Genomic DNA, 19562 nt, shown 5'->3' with positions numbered 1-19562 from the left:
TGAGCCGGAGTCCGAGCTTCAAACACTGCGACACATCAGGGAGGGGGAGAGTTACCTGAATGCGGTGTTCCAGAAAGCAGTCACACCAATTAGATTAATTAACTCAAATTTGGTCCATGGTCAGGGACAGGAGGGTGTGACTACGAGTGAGGCAGGTATGGGGACCCAGGAGATAGTCATGGAGGAGCCTCAGCCCTTGCTCTTGTCCAACAGGTACGAGATTCTTGCTTCCTGTGTGGACGAGAGCAGGGACTGCAGGGAGGATGAGTAAACTGACCACCGTGGTACAGGGGGCCATTCAAGAGGGGGGAGTAAAAAGTAATACTGTAGTGGTAGGGGACAGTATCATTATGGGGGTAGATACGTTTCTCTGCAGTCGAGAGCGTTGCGTCCCAAAGGCTATGTTGCTGCCCAGTGCCAGGGTTAAGGACATCTCCTCTGGGCTGGAGAAGAACGGAGTGGGAGGGGGAAGATCCAGTTGTCATGGTTCACGTAAGTACGAACGACATACATAGAACAAAGAAAGAGGTCTGCTGAGGGAATATGAGCAGCTAGGGATTAAATTGAAAAGCAGAACCTCAAGGATAATAATCTATTTGCCTTCCTGATAACTTGCTGTACCTGCAATACTAACGTTTTGTGTTTAATGCACAAGGACCCCCAGTCTCTCTGTACTGCAACACTTTGCAATTTTTCTCCATTTCAATTATAATTTGCTTTTCTATTATTTCTGCCAAAGTGGATAACCTCACATTTTCCCACATTATACTCCATCTGCCAAATGTTTGCCCACTCACTTAACCTGTCTATATCCCTTTGCAGATTTTTTGTTTCCTCCTCACAATTTGCTTTTCCACCCATCTTTGCATCATCACCAAACTTGGCTACATTACACTCGGTCCCTTCATCCAAATCATTAATATAAATTGCAAATTGTTGAGGACCCAGCACCGATCCCTGCAGCACCCCACTAGTCACTGTTTTCCAACCGTAAAATGACCCATTTATCCCGACTCTCTGTTTTCTGTTAGTGAACCAATCCTCTATCCAAGCTAATATATTACCCCCAACCCCGTGAACTTTTATTTTCTGCAGTAACCTTTTATGTGTGCTACCTTATCGAATGCCTTCTGGAAATCCAAATACACCACATCCACTGGTTCCCCCTTATCCACCCTGCTCATTACATCCTCAAAGAACTCCAGCAAATTTGTCAAACGTGATTTCCCGTTCATAAAACCATGCTGATTTTGCTTGATTGAATCATGCTTTGCAAAATGTCCCATTACTGCTTCCTTAATAATGGACTCCAGCATTTTCCAACGACAGATGTTAGGCTAATTGGTCTATAGTTTCCTGCTTTTTATCTATGCATGCATCCTAGGGTCTTAAAAGAAGTGGCTGCAGAGAGTGGATGCACTGGTTGTAATCTACCAAAATCCCAGCGGACTGGAAAACCACAAATGTAACACCTCTATTTAAGAGAGGAGGGAGACAGAAAGCAGGAGACAAAATTTGGCAGATGAACTATAATGTGGGAAAATGTGAGGTTATCCACTTTGGTAGGAAGAATAAAAAAGCAAATTATTATTTAAATGGGGAGCGATTACAAAATGCTGTAGTAGAGGGATCTGGAGGTTCTTGTACATGAAACACAAAAAGTTAGCATGCAGGTACAGCAAGTAATCAGGAAGGCAAATGGAATGTTGGCCTTTAATGCAAAGGTGATAGAGTAAAAAAGTAGGGAAGTCTTGCTCCAACTGTTACAGGGTGTTGGTAAGACCACACCTGGAGTACTGCGTATAGTTTTGATCTACTTATTTAAGGAGGGATATACTTGCATTGGAGGCAGTTCAGAGAAGGTTTACGAGGTTGATTCCTGAGATGAGGGGGATGTCATATCAAGAAAGGTTGAGTACATTGGGCCTATACTCCTTGGAGTTTAGAAGAATGAGAGGTGATCTTATTGAAACATAAGATTCTGAGGGGGCTTGACAAGGTAGATGCAGAGAGGATGTTTCCCCTCAAGGAGAAATTTAGAACTAGGGGGCATAGTTTCAGAATAAGGGGCTGCCCATTTAAAACAGAAATGAGGAGGAATTTCTTCTCTTAGAGGGTTGTGAACCTTTGGAATTCCCTACCCCAGAGAGCTGTGGAGGCTGGGTCATTGAATATGTTTAAGATGGAGATAGACAAAGATTTTTAAATGACAAGGGAGTCAAGGGTTATGGAGAGCGGGTGGGGAAGTGGAGTTGAGGCCAGAATCAGATCAGCCAAGATCTTATTAAATGGCGGAGCAGGCTCGAGGGGCCAAATGGCCTACTCCTGTTCCTATTTCTTATGTTCTTAAGTTCTTATGAAATAAGCTAGCAGTCCTGCCTTGATCACTATGAGGGTGAAAAGAACATGAATGTGGATATCGTGTGAGGTAGGTTCAGGCCCAGCTGTTACATATCACCAGCCTGCCAACACTCACTGTCTAGTCTCACACATGAAGAATGTTGCCTGAACAAGTACCAGAGCACCTGTAGAACTGTACCCCAGCACGAGTCAGTCTCTGGGACCGTACCCCGGCACGGGTCAGTCTCTGGGACCGTACCATGGCACGGGTCAGTCTCTGGGACCGTACCCCGGCACGGGTCAGTCTCTGGGACCGTACCCCGGCACGGGTCAGTCTCTGGGACCGTACCCCGGCACGGGTCAGTCTCTGGGACCGTACCCCGGCACGGGTCAGTCTCTGGGACCGTACCCCGGCACGGGTCAGTCTCTGGGACCGTACCCCGGCACGGGTCAGTCTCTGGGACCGTACCCCGGCACTGGTCAGTCTCTGGGACCGTACCCCGGCACTGGTCAGTCTCTGGGACCGTACCCCGGCACGGGTCAGTCTCTGGGACCGTACCCCGGCACGGGTCAGTCTCTGGGACCGTACCCCGGCACTGGTCAGTCTCTGGGACCGTACCCCGGCACTGGTCAGTCTCTGGGACCGTACCCCGGCACGGGTCAGTCTCTGGGACCGTACCCCGGCACGGGTCAGTCTCTGGGACCGTACCCCGGCACGGGTCAGTCTCTGGGACCGTACCCCGGCACGGGTCAGTCTCTGGGACCGTACCCCGGCACGGGTCAGTATCTGTGGGAGTGTACCCCAGCACGGGGTCAGTATCTGTGGGAGTGTACCCCAGCACGAGTCAGTATCTGGAACCGTACCCCAGCACAAGTCAGAGGCTTGAGAGCACGTATAAAGGGCCAACGCGGCGGCAGTTCGGGGAGTTCGTGGTCGGCAAGAGGCGGGAGATCGCTGAGGCAGGCCTATAAAGGCCAGCCGGTGCAGCTGCAGCAGGGAGGCAAAAAAGAAGTAAAAAGAAATCGAAAGGTGGCGTCACAGCCAAGGGAGTAAGTAAAACTACTTACCAATTACCAATGGCTGCTGATTGGTAAGTAGTTTTTCTTGTTCTTTTCTATATCAGTAAGTAACCTTTAGCATTGTTGTTGCCAAATAAGTTTATCTAGGGGTTAAGTCATGGCAGGAGAGCTCGGACATGTGTTGTGCTCCTCCTGTACTATGTGGGAAGTCAGGGACGCTTCCGGTGCCCCTGACGACGACGTGTGCGGGAAGTGTATCCATCTGCAGATCCTGACAGACCGCATTGCTGAGAATGATGTGAATAGCATGTTTAGCGAGTTGGTCTCACCGCAGGTAAAGGGTACACAGCCAGATAGTAAATGGGTGACCAAAAGAAAGAGCAGTGGAAGGAAGGTAGTGCAGGGGTCCCCTGCGGTCATCCCCCTGCAAAACAGATACACCGCTTTGGGTACTGTTGAGGGGGATGACTCATCAGGGGAGGGCAGCAGCAGCCAAGTTCATGGCACCGTGGCTGGCTCTGCTGCACAGGAGGGCAGGAAAAAAAGTGGGAGAGCGATAGTGATAGGGGATTCGATTGTAAGGGGAACAGATAGGCGTTTCTGCGGCCACAACCAAGACTCCAGGATGGTATGTTGCCTCCCTGGTGCAAGGGTCAAGGATGTCTCTGAGCGGGTGCAGGGCATTCTGAAAAGGGAGAGTGAACAGCTAGTTGTCGTGGTGCACATAGGTACCAACGATATAAGTAAAAAACGGGATGAGGTCCTACGAGACGAATTTCGGGAGCTAGGAGCTAAATTAAAAAGTAGGACCTCAAAAGTAGTCATCTCAGGATTGCTACCAGTGCCACGTGCTAGTCAGAGTAGGAATCGCAAGATAGCTCAGATCAATACGTGGCTTGAGGAGCGGTGCAAAAGGGAGGGATTCAAATTCTTGGGACATTGGAACCGGTTCTGGGGGAGGTGGGACCAGTACAAACAGGATAGTCTGCACCTGGGTAGGATGGGCACCAATGTCCTGGGGGGAGTGTTTGCTAGTGCTGTTGGGGAGGAGTTAAACTAATATGGCAGGGGGATGGGAACCTATGCAGGGAGACAGAGGGAAATGAAATGGAGGCAGAAGCAAAAGATGAAAAGGAGAATAGTAAAAGTGGAGGGCAGAGAAACCCAAGGCAAAAAAATAAAAAGGGCCACATTACAGCAGAATTCTAAAGGGGCAAAGTGTGTTAAAAAGACAAGCCTGAAGGCTCTGTGCCTCAATGCGAGGAGTATTCGAAATAAGGTGGACGAATTAACTGCGCAGACAGCAGTTAATGGATATGATGTAATTGCATCACGGAGACATGGTTCCAGGGTGACCAAGGCTGGGAACTCAACATCCAGGGGTATTCAACATTTAGGAAGGATAGGCAGAGAGGAAAAGGAGGTGGGGTGGCGTTTCTGGTTAAAGAGGAAATTAATGCAATAGTAAGGAGGGACATTAGTTTGGATGATGTGGAATCTGAATGCGTGAAGCTGCGGAATACCAAAGGGCAGAAAACGCTAGTGTGAGTTGTGTACAGACCACCAAACAGTAGTAGTAAGGTTGGGGACAGCATCAAACAAGAAATAAGGGATGTGTGCAATAAAGGTACAGCAGTTATCATGGGCGACTTTAATCTACATATTGATTGGGTTAACCAAACTGGTGGCAATGCGGTGGAGGAGGATTTCCTGGAGTATATTAAGGATGGTTTTCTCGACCAATATGTTGAGGAACCAACTAGAGAGCTGGCCATCCTAGACTGGGTGATGTGTAATGAGAAGGGACTAATTAGCAATCTTGTTGTGCAAGGCCCCTTGGGGAAGAGTGACCGTAATATGGTAGAATTCTTTATTAAGATGGAGAGTGACACAGTTAATTCAGAAACTAGGGTCCTGAACTTAAGGAAAGGTAACTTCGATGGTATGGGGCATGAATTGGCTAGAATAGACTGGCAAAGGATACTTAAAGAGTTGACAGTGGATAAGCAATGGCAAACATTTAAAGATCACATGGATGAATTTCAGCAATTGTACATCCCTGTCTGGAGTAAAAATAAAATGAGGAAGGTGGCTCAACCGTGGCTATCAAGGGAAATTAAGGACAGTGTTAAAACCAAGGAAGAGGCATATAAATTGGCTAGAAAAAGTAACAAACCTGAGGACTGGGAGAAATTTAGAATTCAACAGAGGAGGACTAAGGGTTAAATTAAGAGGGGGGAAATAGAGTACGAGAGGAAACTTGCAGGGAACATAAAAACTGACTGCAAAAGCTTCTATAAATATGTGAAGAGAAAAAGATTAGTGAAGACAAATGTAGATCCCTTGCAGTCGGGTTCAGGTGAATTTATAATGGGGAACAAAGAAATGGCAGACCAATTGAACAAATACTTCGGTTCTGTCTTCATGAAGGAAGACACGAATAACCTTCCGAATGTACTAAGGGACAGAGGGTCTGGTGAGGAGGAAGAACTGAAGGATATCCTTATTAGGTGGGAAATTGTGTTGGGGAAATTGATGGGATTGAAGGCCGATAAATCCCCAGGGCCTGATTGTCTGCATCCCAGAGTACTTAAGGAAGTGGCCCTAGAAATAGTGGATGCATTGGTGATCATTTTCCAACAGACTATCGACTCTGGATCAGTTCCTATGGACTGGAGGATAGCTAAAGTAACACCACTTTTTAAAAAAGGAGGGAGAGAGAAAGCGGGTAATTATAGACCGGTTAGCCTGACATCAGTAGTGGGGAAAATGTTGGAATCAATCATTAAGGATGAAATAGCAGCGCATTTGCAAAGCAGTGACAGGATCGGTCCAAGTCAGCATGGATTTATGAAAGGGAAATCATGTTTGACGAATCTTCTGGAATTTTTTGAGGATGTAACAAGCAGAGTGGACAAGGGAGAACCAGTGGATGTGGTGTATTTGGACTTTCAAAAGGCTTTTGACAAGGTCCCGTACAAGAGATTGGTGTGCAAAGTCAAAGCGCATGGTATTGGGGGTAATGTACTGACGTGGATAGAGAACTGGTTGACAGACAGGAAGCAGAGAGTCGGGATAAGCGGGTCCTTTTCAGAATGGCAGGCAGTGACTAGTGGAGTACTGCAGGGCTCAGTGCTGGGACCCCAGCTCTTTACAATATACATTAATGATTTGGATGAAGGAATTGAGTGTAATATCTCCAAGTTTGCAGATGACACTAAACTGGGTGGCGGTGAGAGCTGTGAGGGGGACACTAAGAGGCCGCAGGTGACTTGGACAAGTTAAGTCAGTGGGCAAATGCATGGCAGATGCAGTATAATGTGGATAAGTGTGAGGTTATCCATTTTGGGGGCAAAAACACATAGGCAGAATATTATCTGAATGACAGCAGATTAGGAAAAGGGGAGGTGCAACGAGACCTGGGTGTCATGGTTCATCAGTCATTGAAGGTTGGCATGCAGGTACAACAGGCGGTGAAGAAGGCAAATGGTATGTTGGCCTTCATAGCTAGGGGATTTGAGTATAGGAGCAGGGAGGTCTTACTGCAGTTGTACAGGGCCTTAGTGAGGCCTCACCTGAAATATTGTGTTCAGTTTTGGTCTCCTAATCGGAGGAAGGATGTTCTTGCTATAGAGGAAGCGCAGCGAAGGTTCACCAGACTAATTCCAGGGATGGCTGGACTGACATATGAGGAGAGACTGGATCAACTGGGCCTTTATTCACTGGAGTTTAGAAGGATGAGATGGGATCTCATAGAAACATATAAGATTCTGACGGGACTGGGCAGGTTCGATGCGGGAAGAATGTTCCCGATATTGGGGAAGTCCAGAACTAGGGGACAAAGTCTTAGGATAAGGGATAGGCCATTTAGGACTGAGATGAAGAGAAACCTCTTCGCTCAGAGATTTGTTAACCTGTAAAATTCCCTGCCGCAGAGAGTTGTTGATGCCAGTTCATTGAATATATTCAAGAGGGAGTTAGATATGGCCCTTACGGCTAAGGGGATCAAGGGGTATGGAGAGAAAGCAGGAAAGGGGTACTGAAGGAATGATCAGCCATGATCTTATTGAATGGCGGTGCAGGCTCGAAGGGCCGAATGGCCTACTCCTGCACCTATTTTCTATGTGAGACTTAACCTCATCATGAAACAACATGTTGAGAGTACCTATGGGGCTGTACCCCATCTGCTGTCAGCATCTACAAGACTGTACCCCAGCATGAGCTAGTACCCCGCAAAGAGAATATTGGGTGGGGGAGGGAGGTAAAAATATTCATGACAGTTTATACCCTCTTATGTGCTTCGGCTAAAATTTGACTTTTTCTAAATTCTGCAGCCGCTTAAAATACTGTTTGTAGCTTACAAATGATTCACAAATGACTTCAATATTCCCAGGACACAGAACGTGCAATAACTCTTCAACCGTTTGAAAGCACTCAGAGGCTTCCAATGAGCTGCTATTTCCAAGTTGTGTGGCTGCTCATCATTTGCTTTCATAAGAACATGAGTTTAGTGGAAAGTTAGCAACATCTTAGAGACAATGATTATACATAGAGAATACTGTAGTCACTGAATAAAGCATACAAGTTAGAGTATAATGTTACTAATTACGCAGGAAAATTGTGTTTTCTCATTAAATATCAAATCCAAAGTAATATGGATTATATAACTCAATTGCTTCTTTCAGTTTTGCGTAAACTCCATGATTTATGTCATTGAAGTAGATGGAAGTACAAAACCAAAAGTATCAGAAAGGGAAAGCATTCTGATCAGAGTGATGTACAACATCTATGTTATGAAAATGTCAGGTTTTATTTTATTTGAAGTATTAAGTTTTCAATGGTGTTTTAAGAAAGTTATTTTGTGTCTTTAACCCCTGCCCCAGTCTGTCGATGACTATTAGGAAGTATGTGAGAACAGACTAAATGAGCTCCCCAAGTAACCTAGCTGAGGTCAGGAAGTAACTGTGCGGGGAAATCACAGGCATACACCCGCGTCCTACTATATTGGAGTAACAATTCACTGCACTTCAATTTCTTGAGAAAGATGAAGTAAATATTCTCCTTGTAGCGGTAGTGCTGCTAAATAAAATTATACATTAATCATTTGACAGTGGACTTGAAAAAATGTGAATAATTCAATAATGGTACCAATTCCTCAATTACAATTTTGCTATATCTATGAACACATTTGCCTCAAGTAAGATTTTGTTCATTACACTGCTATTGTTATAAAACAGTGTCAACACTCACTATTAACAACGTCACAGGAAATCTACTGGTAATTTAATAATTGTTTCAAATCAAACATCAAACTTCAAATCAAGCGTCAGCATGGCAAGATCCCCCTCCTGGTGTGGGGTCTCACTCAACAGGACCGCAGATCTGAGAATCGAGCGTGGAAGTCAATTCATGACAATCCTAATTTTCTGGCCATTTACTTTAATGGTTGAATAATCAGAAGCATTACTGTTCTCTGATCTGCACTTCTGTCAAGCAAGACTCAATCAGGAGTAGCTCACAATTTTCAGGGCTCTGGTATTAAATCTGTGACTTCTATGAACCTTGAATCAAAATTGTTTTAATCAGAGAATTGCATGTGCTTTATAACTGGTGGTGCAATGAGTAGAATAATACATTTGGTCGTACTAGGAACTGTTGTACATCTCCTTGGGGTTAGCTCAGGAGCTGTCATTGGAAAGACCTTGTAATGGTTCCCTGCTCACTCTCCAGACCTGGAAGTGGTACTTCGCACTACAGAAACAGTATATTTGACTGCTGCTATTCTACAGATACCAGTATGTGTATACTGCATTGCACAGCTGTCAGTCCCAGTTATATTTGTGGCTGCTCCTCACATTGAGCTCGGTGGCCAAGTACTGGGCATACATTCTTGGACACATGTAGAGATCGACTCTCTGGGTAACTAATTCTTAATGTTACTAGACACAAGCAGCTGCATTGCTTCTCTCGGAGCATTAAAGAGAGTTAAAAGTTTATTTTTGAAATCTAACTGTGCACCAGGATACTTTTCATAGAACGATACAGCACAGGAGGCCATTCGACCATTGTGCCTGTGCCGGCTCTTTGAAAGAACTATCCAATTTTCCAATTAGTCCCATTTCCCTAGTCTTTCCCCATAGACCTGCAAATTTTCATTCATCCCATGCAGGAAGACAACTGGTTTCTTCTCGGTGTCTTTCTGTAGCTTTACAACTAAAAACACCAACTTTGTAGAACGGGGAACTGAATTTCTTAGCAATTCAGAGTGCCACAAAATGGCACCCTGACTCACTACACCACAGCATATGTTAATTGCTAGCTTGTTGATAATGAACACACTGAATTGCTACCGAAGCAATCAGAATGTGGCAGCCTCGATAGCGTTTGATAAACTATCACTCTCTTACCTCAGACACAGCACAGATAGAACCCAAAGCTTCACCACGAAATCCATACGTTACTAGAGCTTCCAAGTCCTCATGATGACTAATTTTAGATGTGTAATGTTTGAGTCCCATGAAAGGGGCATCAACAGCTTTGATTCCATTGCCATTGTCTCGTACTTCTATCCTGTCAAACCCATTGTTTTCCTGTTTCATATACAGACAAGAGGCATGAATGGTTATTTTTAACTTTATTATAAATTTAAATTACGTTTATCAAGAATAGATGCAAAATCCACTTCAAATGCAGCAAATGAGTCCTGGTTACAAAGTACTCAACAACCAAACAGCTTAAGTAATAGTTAAGACTTTTAATACCAAAAAGATACACCACAAAAGAGAATGCTGCAGGGCACATGTGTATCTCATGTGAATATTCAGTACAATGAATAAACTAGCAGGAACCATCACTAAATTCTGGACCTATATCCAATTTTGCATTTTAGTGTACTTGGGAGACAAGATGAAGAACACTCAATTAAGGTATAGGGGCTGAAATTCAGCCTCCCGATATTGTCTGTTACCGCTGGAAAGCAGCGGCGTCTAATAGCCGCCAATTTGTAGTTGAATAGCCGCCGCTCGCGAAATTGTCCGGCGGTCACCATATCTGCCCCGCTCCCCCCACACCCTCCTAAGTGCGCCATCACTGATGTCCCGTCTCGCAAGCAAAAATTACCTTCGGAAATCTTCCGGCTGCCACTCAGTGTCCCGGACAGTTTTTTCTGTCGGTGCACTGTGTTTGCACTGTGTGTAAAATGGCGGTGCGGCCTACATTAAAAGGGAGGGCATATTGACACGACCGCCATCTTTTTTTTTTGTCAGCCGACTGCTATGCCTCCGGGTTTGGCCGAGCCGCCAACAGGAAGCCTGGCACCCCCTCTTGGGTGCCAGGGCGCTGGCCTGGCCGAAATTCTCCCTGGTGGTCCAGTGGACCTAACTTAAAAAGCTGTGGAGCTTGCAGCGGCTCTCTCCTTTAACAGAAGGGGAGAGACGTGTTGACGGGCCAGCGCGATGACATCACCAGCCCGGCGCCGATGACTGACAGCATTGGAGAGTCATTCCAGCCTCCACTTCCGCCCCCATTATGACGGTATCTCCGTTCCCGCCCCCATTATGACCGACTTCCCCCCTGCTCGGAAAAAAAACAACAAAGAGCAAAATGGGCCACCAAAAACACATCAAAAATGGTAGGTATGATCCGTTTCTGGCAGGGGTGAATTTCGGCCCCATATTTCTGTACTTAGAGGACAGTAAATGTGTTGAATAGTCTACCAGGAGAGGCAGTGAAAATAGGGAATGAAATAAGTTATGAGGGTGATGGTTTAATGTTTGGTGGATAGGATTGCTGAAAGATATCAGAGGCGAGGGGGAATAAAACGTCTGTGACCTTGTAGACCAATTCATTGGAGATGGTTGCTTCTGGTCCTCTGTTGTCCTATCTTCTAAAGGATTTGGGATATACCACAGGGAGAGAGGGGGAATGTTAGTTCAAGTCTGCCTATTGAGGCGTTATGAGTTGTCATGATATCCTGGAATGCGCTTGATTGCCCGAGGAGCCGGTGAGGAATTCCTATTAAATTTTTCTTGATATTGATCACAGGTTTTTCTTTGTCTCACCCAGGAGTTAGAATACCTAATGGGTAGGTGAGGGTCAAGACTTCACCATCTAATGGATAGGGTGAACATAGTTCCAAGCTGCGTGTGGTGTACCAGGCACAAAATCCCCAAAACAGTAGTGGGGTATAGAGCAGTAGATACTATCACACTGTGTGATACAGTAACAGTGTGTCTCATTAATCATCAGATTTATTATGACAGATCTTCTGGATCTAAACTAAACTGGATATGAACTAAAAGGCCATAATTTGGCACTTTTCTGGAACAATGATTCAGTTAAAGAAAAATATCTTTTTTTGTAATTCCTTAATAATTGTTAAATATAAAGGAGCAAATATTATGATACTTGTTTCAGTGAGTGATGCCAGCAAAGGAACTGGAATCTCATTGATCGTTTATTATTGTTATAAGGTCATCGTGTTCATAAGGTTAAAAATATTTTACTATGTACTTTTATTTTCACTGGTGTCAAGTATCAATGTGAAGGATTGTACAGATGACATTAAAATATTGAAGTCAATTGCATGAATCATATTTTGAGAAAACAACCTATCAAAGTGCAATCTACAAATTTCTTTGATGCTGCATTGTGAGTTGGTAAGTAATAAAAACAGCCAAATTCAACAATATAATAATGATTGTTCAAACATTAATTACGAACCATTGAGTTAGCCTTTCTGAATTTTAGAAATTTTTCTCAATTTAACTTGGAAAATAATACACATTTTTACTAAACTTTCTCTAATAAAGCTAACAATCCAGACATATATGTTACAAAACCTGGTTTTCCTTATCCTATAGGGAGGGATATGTTCTCACAAGGTTTTAGAGAATTCAGGTGCCATTACCAGAATCTTATTGAAAAGATCTGGTACATTTCCGACTAATTTTAGGCACTTTCCAACTGTCAGTACATGAACTAATTTGGGACAACACTCTGAAGAAAAAAAACACTTGTTTTCCCCAATCACTTTCATTGCTACCTACACAGAATGTGATTTTTGCTGAGCTAAAGTGAGTCTTGACTAGGAAAATCAAAGAAATGCCACTTACTAATTTGACTTCAATGCTTGCTGCATTAGCATCCAAGGAGTTTTCCACAAGCTCCTTCACTACGTTAACAATAGAGGATATTGTCTGAGAGCTCGAAAGAAGTCGGACTGTGTCTGGTGGTAGCTGTTGCATGTTGGCTTACTTCATGAACCAACTCAAACCTGTAACAAGATGCATTTGTTACAAGAAAATATGAGCTTGTTCTGATTACCAATGGGAAACAAACAAAATCATGCAATAATTGTTATTTAAATGCACCTGATCCCAAAATTTTGTTTCCCACAAAGACTTCTATTATGAGCATGTTTAGACGTATAATCTCCTCTGCAACTGTAGCTGTCCACAGATCTCCGTCCTGCTACAGTGTAATAGCTAATGCAGAATTTATTCTCCTTTTATTATACTGCAGTAGTTTAAAGTTTCATTCATTGCTAATCTACTGTTGTTGAGAACACAAATCATTTTGTGAACTTAAAATACGTGAACTGGTTACTCTGTTCATCACTGGGTCATAGTTATAGGCTAGAAGGAACCCAGGGCAAAACACAGATATTAGAGGCATAAGTACACACCAACATTCAGATGCTGAACTTACTTCCACTATATTATAAAAACTGCAATTTCTTCTCAGTAGGTGGAGTTACAAACTTTAGAAGTAAGTACTTAAAGCGTTTTCATCTACAGGCCAAGGGAACCTGGTTTACAACTGTAGCTTTAATTGGTAACTGTGCAAAAAGGCATTCTGTGACAGAGAAATTGATTTGCAAAAAATGTCCTTATGTTTATTAATCATTACAAAATATTTTTGCCAGTTTTGCTAGGCAGGAGCATAGCAAATCGTTTCTGTGAATAGACTGGAGAAGCTGGGATTGTTCTTCTTGGAATAGAGAAGGTGCCGAAATGGCCTCCTTCCATGCTGTAAACTTATGATTCTATAAGATTAAGGGGAGACTTAATAGAGGTGTTTAAAATTATGAAGTGTTTTGATAGAGTAAATAAGCAGAATTTTTTCCAGTGGCAGGAGGGCCAGTAACCAGAGGACACAGATTTAAGATAATTGGCAAAAAAAACAGAGGCGAGATGAGGAGAAATCTTTTTACACAGCAAGTTATGATCTGGAATACACTGCTTGAAAGGAAGCAGATTCAATAGTAACTTTCAAAAGGGAATTGATATATACTTGAAAAGGAAAAAAAAACTGCAGGGCTATGGGGAAAGAGCAGGGAAGTGGGACTAATTGGGAAGCTCTTTCAAAGAGCTGGCACCAGCATAGTGGACCAAATGGCCTCGGTCAGTGCTGTATGATTCTAATTTGCTCCCAGGTTACTGAAGCTAATTATCTGCTGTATAGTGTGCAATGGGGTTGGATCTTCTAACGTCACTTCCCTCTCCATGGGTGGGGGTGAAAAAATGTCTTCCCCACCATTTGGCACATCCCTTGAAAACCTGAATGATATTAATTCATTATATGGGATATAGTCAGTGTGAACATACATTTCGCACACTCTGGATCAGCAATATGAAAAAAGCTTACCATAAATGCCAGCCAAATGATGGTGAGATCCCTCCCTCTAACTCTTATCACCTGGCTGGCAGTGCTCATTTACTGCATTATTTCTCTAAAATTATTCAGTGAGGTTCATTTCCACTGGCTATTCCAGCACTTTGAGAACTGAATGCGGTTTCACAAAATGTTTAGGAAAAGCAATTTACTGTAATTAATTATAAGGTGGTATAAACCTTAGCTAAGTGGATACAATCTCTTTCCCCTCCTCCAACCAAATCAGTAATTCTCCACTCGTTTATTATGATATAAAATGTTGAGTGGAGCCCATTTATGATTAATTCTTTATAATGTTCTAAACAGTTTTTGAACAGACTATACATGGCCCTTTTAAGCTGGAGATGTGCAAATATAGGTTACAATTCATAACAACTGGTCACTGTTGAAAATGATCTGGATTCACTATTTATTACTTACTTTTTTCAAAATATGAAGATGTTTCATGTAAATTTAAAAAACTATTACACCCATCCTCTCTCAAATCACTACATGAATAGGAGACCGAGAACCATCTGAGATGGAGTTCAATGCGGAAAAGTGTGAGGTCATCCATTTTGGATCTAAGAAAAATAGATCAGCGTATTCTCTAAGTGGCAAGAAGCTGGGAACTGTGGATGAGCAGAGAGATTTAGAGGTCCAAGTACAGAAATAATTTCAAAGGCCAATGGAATGTTGGCCTTTATCTCACGAGGGCTGGAATACAAAGGGGTGGAAGTTATGTTACAGCTGAACAGAGCTCTGGTTAGACCCCATCTGGAGTACTGCATTCAGATCTGGGCACCACACCTCAGGAAGCATATATTGGCTTTGGAGGGCGTACAGCACAGAGTCACCAGAATTATACCGGGGCTAAAAGTGTTAACTAATGAGGATAGGGTGCATAGACTAGGCTTGTCTTCCATTAAATAGAGAAGATTAAGGTGTGATCTAAATGAGATGTTTAAGATGATTAAAGGATTTGATAGGATAGAGAGAGAGAAACTATTTCCTCTGGTGTGAGTCTAAAACAAGGGTGGAGGCAAGCATAACCATAAAATTAAAGCTCGGCTGTTCAGGGGTGATGTCAGAAAACACTTCTTCACACAAAGGAAATCTGGAACTCTCTCCCCAAAATGCTGTTGAGGTTAGGTCAATGGAAAATGTCAAAACTGAGATTGATATTTTGTTAAGTAAGGGTATTAAGGGTTACAGAACCAACCTGTGTAGATGGAGTTAAGATACAGATCAGCCATAATCTAACTGAATGGCAGAACAGAATCAAAGGGTGGAATGGCTTATTCAAAGTTCCTATGTTTCTATTTGTGGGTCCAGCCAAATATTTGCAAAGCAATAGTCAAAGCGGTCGGCTTGTTGTTGTTGACAGGGCTATTGTTTTAATTAAATTATTCTTTTTCATAAAGATCCTTTTCATATAGGGATTAGATTGATAAGCTAGTGGTATAGGAATGAAGGCAGATTGCTATTTTAAATGGGATTTAATTTTCAGAGTGTAACATTTCATAACCCACGAATGCCTTATGCAATATGTACCAATGCAGGTTAATTGCAGGAAGCTGCTTCTGATTATTTTGATTTGCAGTATGTTTGAACTCTTATGTTGCACTGCAGAGTCAGAACAGCTATTTCTGTTAGTATAACTCCTTTTGTGACTTCAATAGCTTAAAGCAACCATAGAAGTTATGTTTACAGGAATCATCATGCTAAAGTCAAAGATATAAGCACAATGCAAGTTACCTAAAAACTTGCCTACCTATCCTAACATACAATGCTGAAAGATGGACATCATTTGTTTATCTAGAGATTTTCCAGAACTAATGCCTAAGGCAGAAGATTACAATTGGGACATGAATTGTCTAAAAAAGCAAGCGTTGTGGTGAACTAATTCTTCATGAATTGCCAAGACATCAGGCATGCTGGCTTCGGCAGGTTTGTAGAATTGATGGAAAAATGATTGACAACGATCACTTTAAATAGTCACCCAGGAGACAATGGACAGATCTGCAACAGAAATAAGCATCAGACAACAAATGCTAACACTTTTGGCAAGACTAAATGTCCCAGAGACAGCCGCTGTGCACAATCACATCAGACAATTGGTCAATTTCTCATGTGGGCCCCAGTAGCACATATTCCGATTAATATCCTTGAAAAGAGAATTTTAAAAATCAATCACATTTATAAGGTGTATTTTAATTCAGAATAACAAATTCTTAGAACAGACGATTAGCAGCTGTTATGTATAGCAGCAGGTACATTTGCCAAACAGATACCATTCACCTAAAATACAAAGAAATACTGGAAATTTGTAATGCTGGAATTACACAGCAGCTCTAAAAACATCAAAAAAGTTTTTTTTTAAAGACAAGCTAATGTTTCAGCTGGAGATTTTCACAACTGATAAGAAAACTAGAGGGCTCTTCAAACAATCGCCCAAACCAAAGAGGGCCGAACAACAGGTAATTAGGACTCCAGATGTGCTAACTCCTATTATAAAGATACAGCTAATTGATGAATAGCCTATAACCAGATGTAAAAAGATGAAAAGTGCTCATCATTCACAAAGGGAAACTCAGCCAGGTGGTGCAGTGCTAAGAGGACAAAATGGGAGTAAAATAGCTCCAGAATGGAAGGGACTGTAATGAAATTTAAATGGGAGCTCCTTGGAGGAAAACTAGCTATGGTCTGAAGTTGCTAAAGAGGGTTGAGACACAGTCCCTTAAATTTGCCTCGACCATGGCGAGTACAGTTTATGAAGCCAAGACAGAAAGAGCTAAGTGAGATTTGAAGGGGTGAGTTGAAGAGGCAAACCAAAGGGAGATCATAATTATGCTTGCTGTTAGAACAGAGATTATTGGCAAAGCAATCACCCAATTGGTTTGTTCTCCCCAATATAAAATTGACTGAACCATCGAAAGACTTGCATTTATAAGTGCCTTTCACGACCACCAGACAGCACAGCAAGCTCCCACAAACGGCAATGTTTTTTTTTGTTATGTTGATTGAGGCATAAATATTGGCCAGGACACCGGGGATAGCTCCCCTGCTCTTCTTCGAAATAGTGCCATAGGATATTTTACATCCACCTGAGAGAGCAGACGGGGCATTGGTTTATCCAAAAGATGGCACCTCCGACAATGCAGCACTCCCTCAGCACAGCACTGGAGTGTCAACCTAGATTTATGTGCTGAGGTCCCTGGAGCGTGACTTGAACCCACAACCTTCTGGCTCAGAGGTGAGTGAATGCGTTACGCACTGAGCCACAGCTGATACAAAGGCTAATTTACCTTCAGATTAAGAGTAACCTTTTTGGTATTTCATCCAGTGTAACTGTAAAGATGTAAACTGTGTGACTGAAGGAAGAGATAAGTGCCTTCATGTGTTGCTATGAAAACTTTAATCACACAAGCAATTTTTTAAAAATCAAAGAGCTCCCTCAATGGCTCAATGAGTTTATCCAGTCAAAAGCTCAGTTACTCACTGGACAAACGTGCTGAACCATACTGACCCAGGGTTGTTCCTTAGCCTGTATTGAGTTGGCAATCTCAGCTAAAAGCCATGATTAGCCCAGGGGTTCTTATCCTGATCACTATCCAGCAAGCCCTATTGGAGTGGTGTGCACATGGGCAATGGATGAGGGCATATTTGCACATGGTTACAATATCCTCCACTGTCAAACATCCTGCCAGTGATCATTTGTTGAAAAATCACACAAATAATGGCCACTTAGAATAAGGTTTGCAAGGACAACCAGGACCTTTGGAACTGTATCCTAGCAAGGTGTCAACTCAAACAGGATGATAGCAGAGAACATTGGCAAGAAAAACTATGCTAGTATGATTGTCAGAAAAGTTTAAATGATTAATCCAGGTCTGGATTTCTTATATTGTTCATTAGTAAACAGAGCAATATGCATTTACATTGAGGTATTACATAGCATATATAGCTCAGAAACAGGCCTTTTGGCCCAACCAGTCTATGACAACTGTTATGCTCCACTCCTCCCTTCCTTATCCAACTCTCAGCATAACCCTCTATTTCCTTCTTCCTCATATTCTCATCTAGCCTCCCCTTAAATGCATCTATACTATTCACCTCAACCACTCCATATGGTAGCGAGTTCCACATTCTCACCACTCTTTTGAATTTCCTATTTGATTTCTTGATGATTATCTTACATCAATGGCCTCTAGTTTTGCTCTTCCCCACAAGTGAAAACACTGAACACCAAATACAGCAGACTAGATTGTCTCACATAGGTTGAGTGCTTGGGAGTTGGGACCCTAGCTAATGGCTTGTAAAGAAGCAAATAAACTACTGATGCACGTGCTGCAGTTCCCTGGAAAATGCCTGGAGAAACATAGAAACATAGAAAATAGGTGCAGGAGTAGGCCATTCAGCCCTTCTAGCCTGCACCGCCATTCAAAGAGTTCATGGCTGAACAAAGAAGATCAGCTGGTGATGGGGATGCTGGAAAAATGAAGAATGTCACAGTCAGTTCCTCTGGTAAACAAAGATGACAAGGAGAGGTGATGCTATACTGGAATCATGTTGTAGATGATCTAGTGTGAAAGGAGTGAGAAACGATAAGAAGGAAGACAGGAGAAATGGTGCAAATGCAGCCATGGGCCTTCTCCACCAGAAGGAAAGCTCAGCAGTGCAAGGAGGCATTTCAATACTCTACTTTCTGCACTGGAGTTATCAAAGCACATACAACCAAGATGGAGAAACTGAGAAAAATGGCTGGGAAGAAATATTATGCAAGTAATTGTGGACGGCCACTTCCAGATAGGTAACTGTTAAAGATCTTGGTGAAAGTGAACAGCCTAGAGGGAATGCATTCGTGCAGGGAATTCGAATACTAAAGTCATAATATGAGCAAAACATAAATAATTTCCTGTATTAAAACGTTCTCGAAGAGCAGCAGAAAAAAGTGAAGTCTGCGACTTGAAGAACACATTAATAAATTGTGAAGCCAGTTCAACTTTTTCAGCACTAAAGCAGCTTTCTAGAACCAAAATAAATTACAATTATTGTTAGTTCCGTTCCAGATAGTTGTAAATTGAAGGGTGTTCCTGGTTTGTAAACGTTTCTGCTAAAACTGTATTCATCGCTACAAACTTGTACTTTTATTCACTTGACATCACCCTAAAATAAAGATACGCCTACAAAAAAATGTCCTGTGTTTTAGGGCTAATCGCAGATCCATAAATGAATTTAGAAGCACAACATTTCCCCGAGTTGCATGCCAGTTAAATACTCCCAAGCATTAGCTAGGATAAATAGCTTGAATTATATCGAAGAATTGAGGAAAAGCCTCGCCAATGGGTCTCTTGCCGCAGCTAACCTATTGCAGCTCTTCTCACACAAATCAACTGCTTCAAATAAATATTTAGCAACTTTTCACTTTACGTTTAATGGGAGAAATCCGTCCCTCCAACTGTCAAGCCCACCCCAGGCTCGGATGTACTTGCCCGGGCGATGCACGCTACACGTTAACTCCCGGTCCCCGCAGGATGCTCAGGGCT

General features: G+C 42.7%; 1 protein-coding gene across 5 annotated transcripts in view; it reads right to left on the bottom strand.

Moving 5' to 3' along the window:
- pms1 (PMS1 homolog 1, mismatch repair system component) overlaps nt 1-19562 on the bottom strand; it is a 153156-nt gene extending 133594 nt beyond the window's left edge. For 3 of the 5 annotated variants that reach the window (XM_070875861.1, XM_070875865.1, XM_070875866.1), the window contains exons 1-3: nt 19447-19562; nt 12474-12634; nt 9768-9950 (exon numbers count right to left, since the gene is read on the bottom strand). In XM_070875861.1, coding sequence (XP_070731962.1) covers nt 9768-9950; nt 12474-12605 — 315 coding nt within the window. In that variant the 5' untranslated portion in view covers nt 12606-12634; nt 19447-19562. Of the gene's footprint in view, nt 1-9767; nt 9951-12473; nt 12635-19381; nt 19404-19446 lie in introns of those variants that run through there. The other 2 variants (XM_070875863.1, XM_070875864.1) reach the window with 2 other exon arrangements.

The sequence above is a fragment of the Pristiophorus japonicus genome, chromosome 3 (genome assembly GCF_044704955.1).
Source record: "Pristiophorus japonicus isolate sPriJap1 chromosome 3, sPriJap1.hap1, whole genome shotgun sequence".
NCBI lineage: Eukaryota > Metazoa > Chordata > Chondrichthyes > Pristiophoridae > Pristiophorus > Pristiophorus japonicus.
The sequence above is the reverse complement of the archived record's forward strand: the minus strand, read 5'-3'. Positions and strand labels throughout refer to the sequence as shown.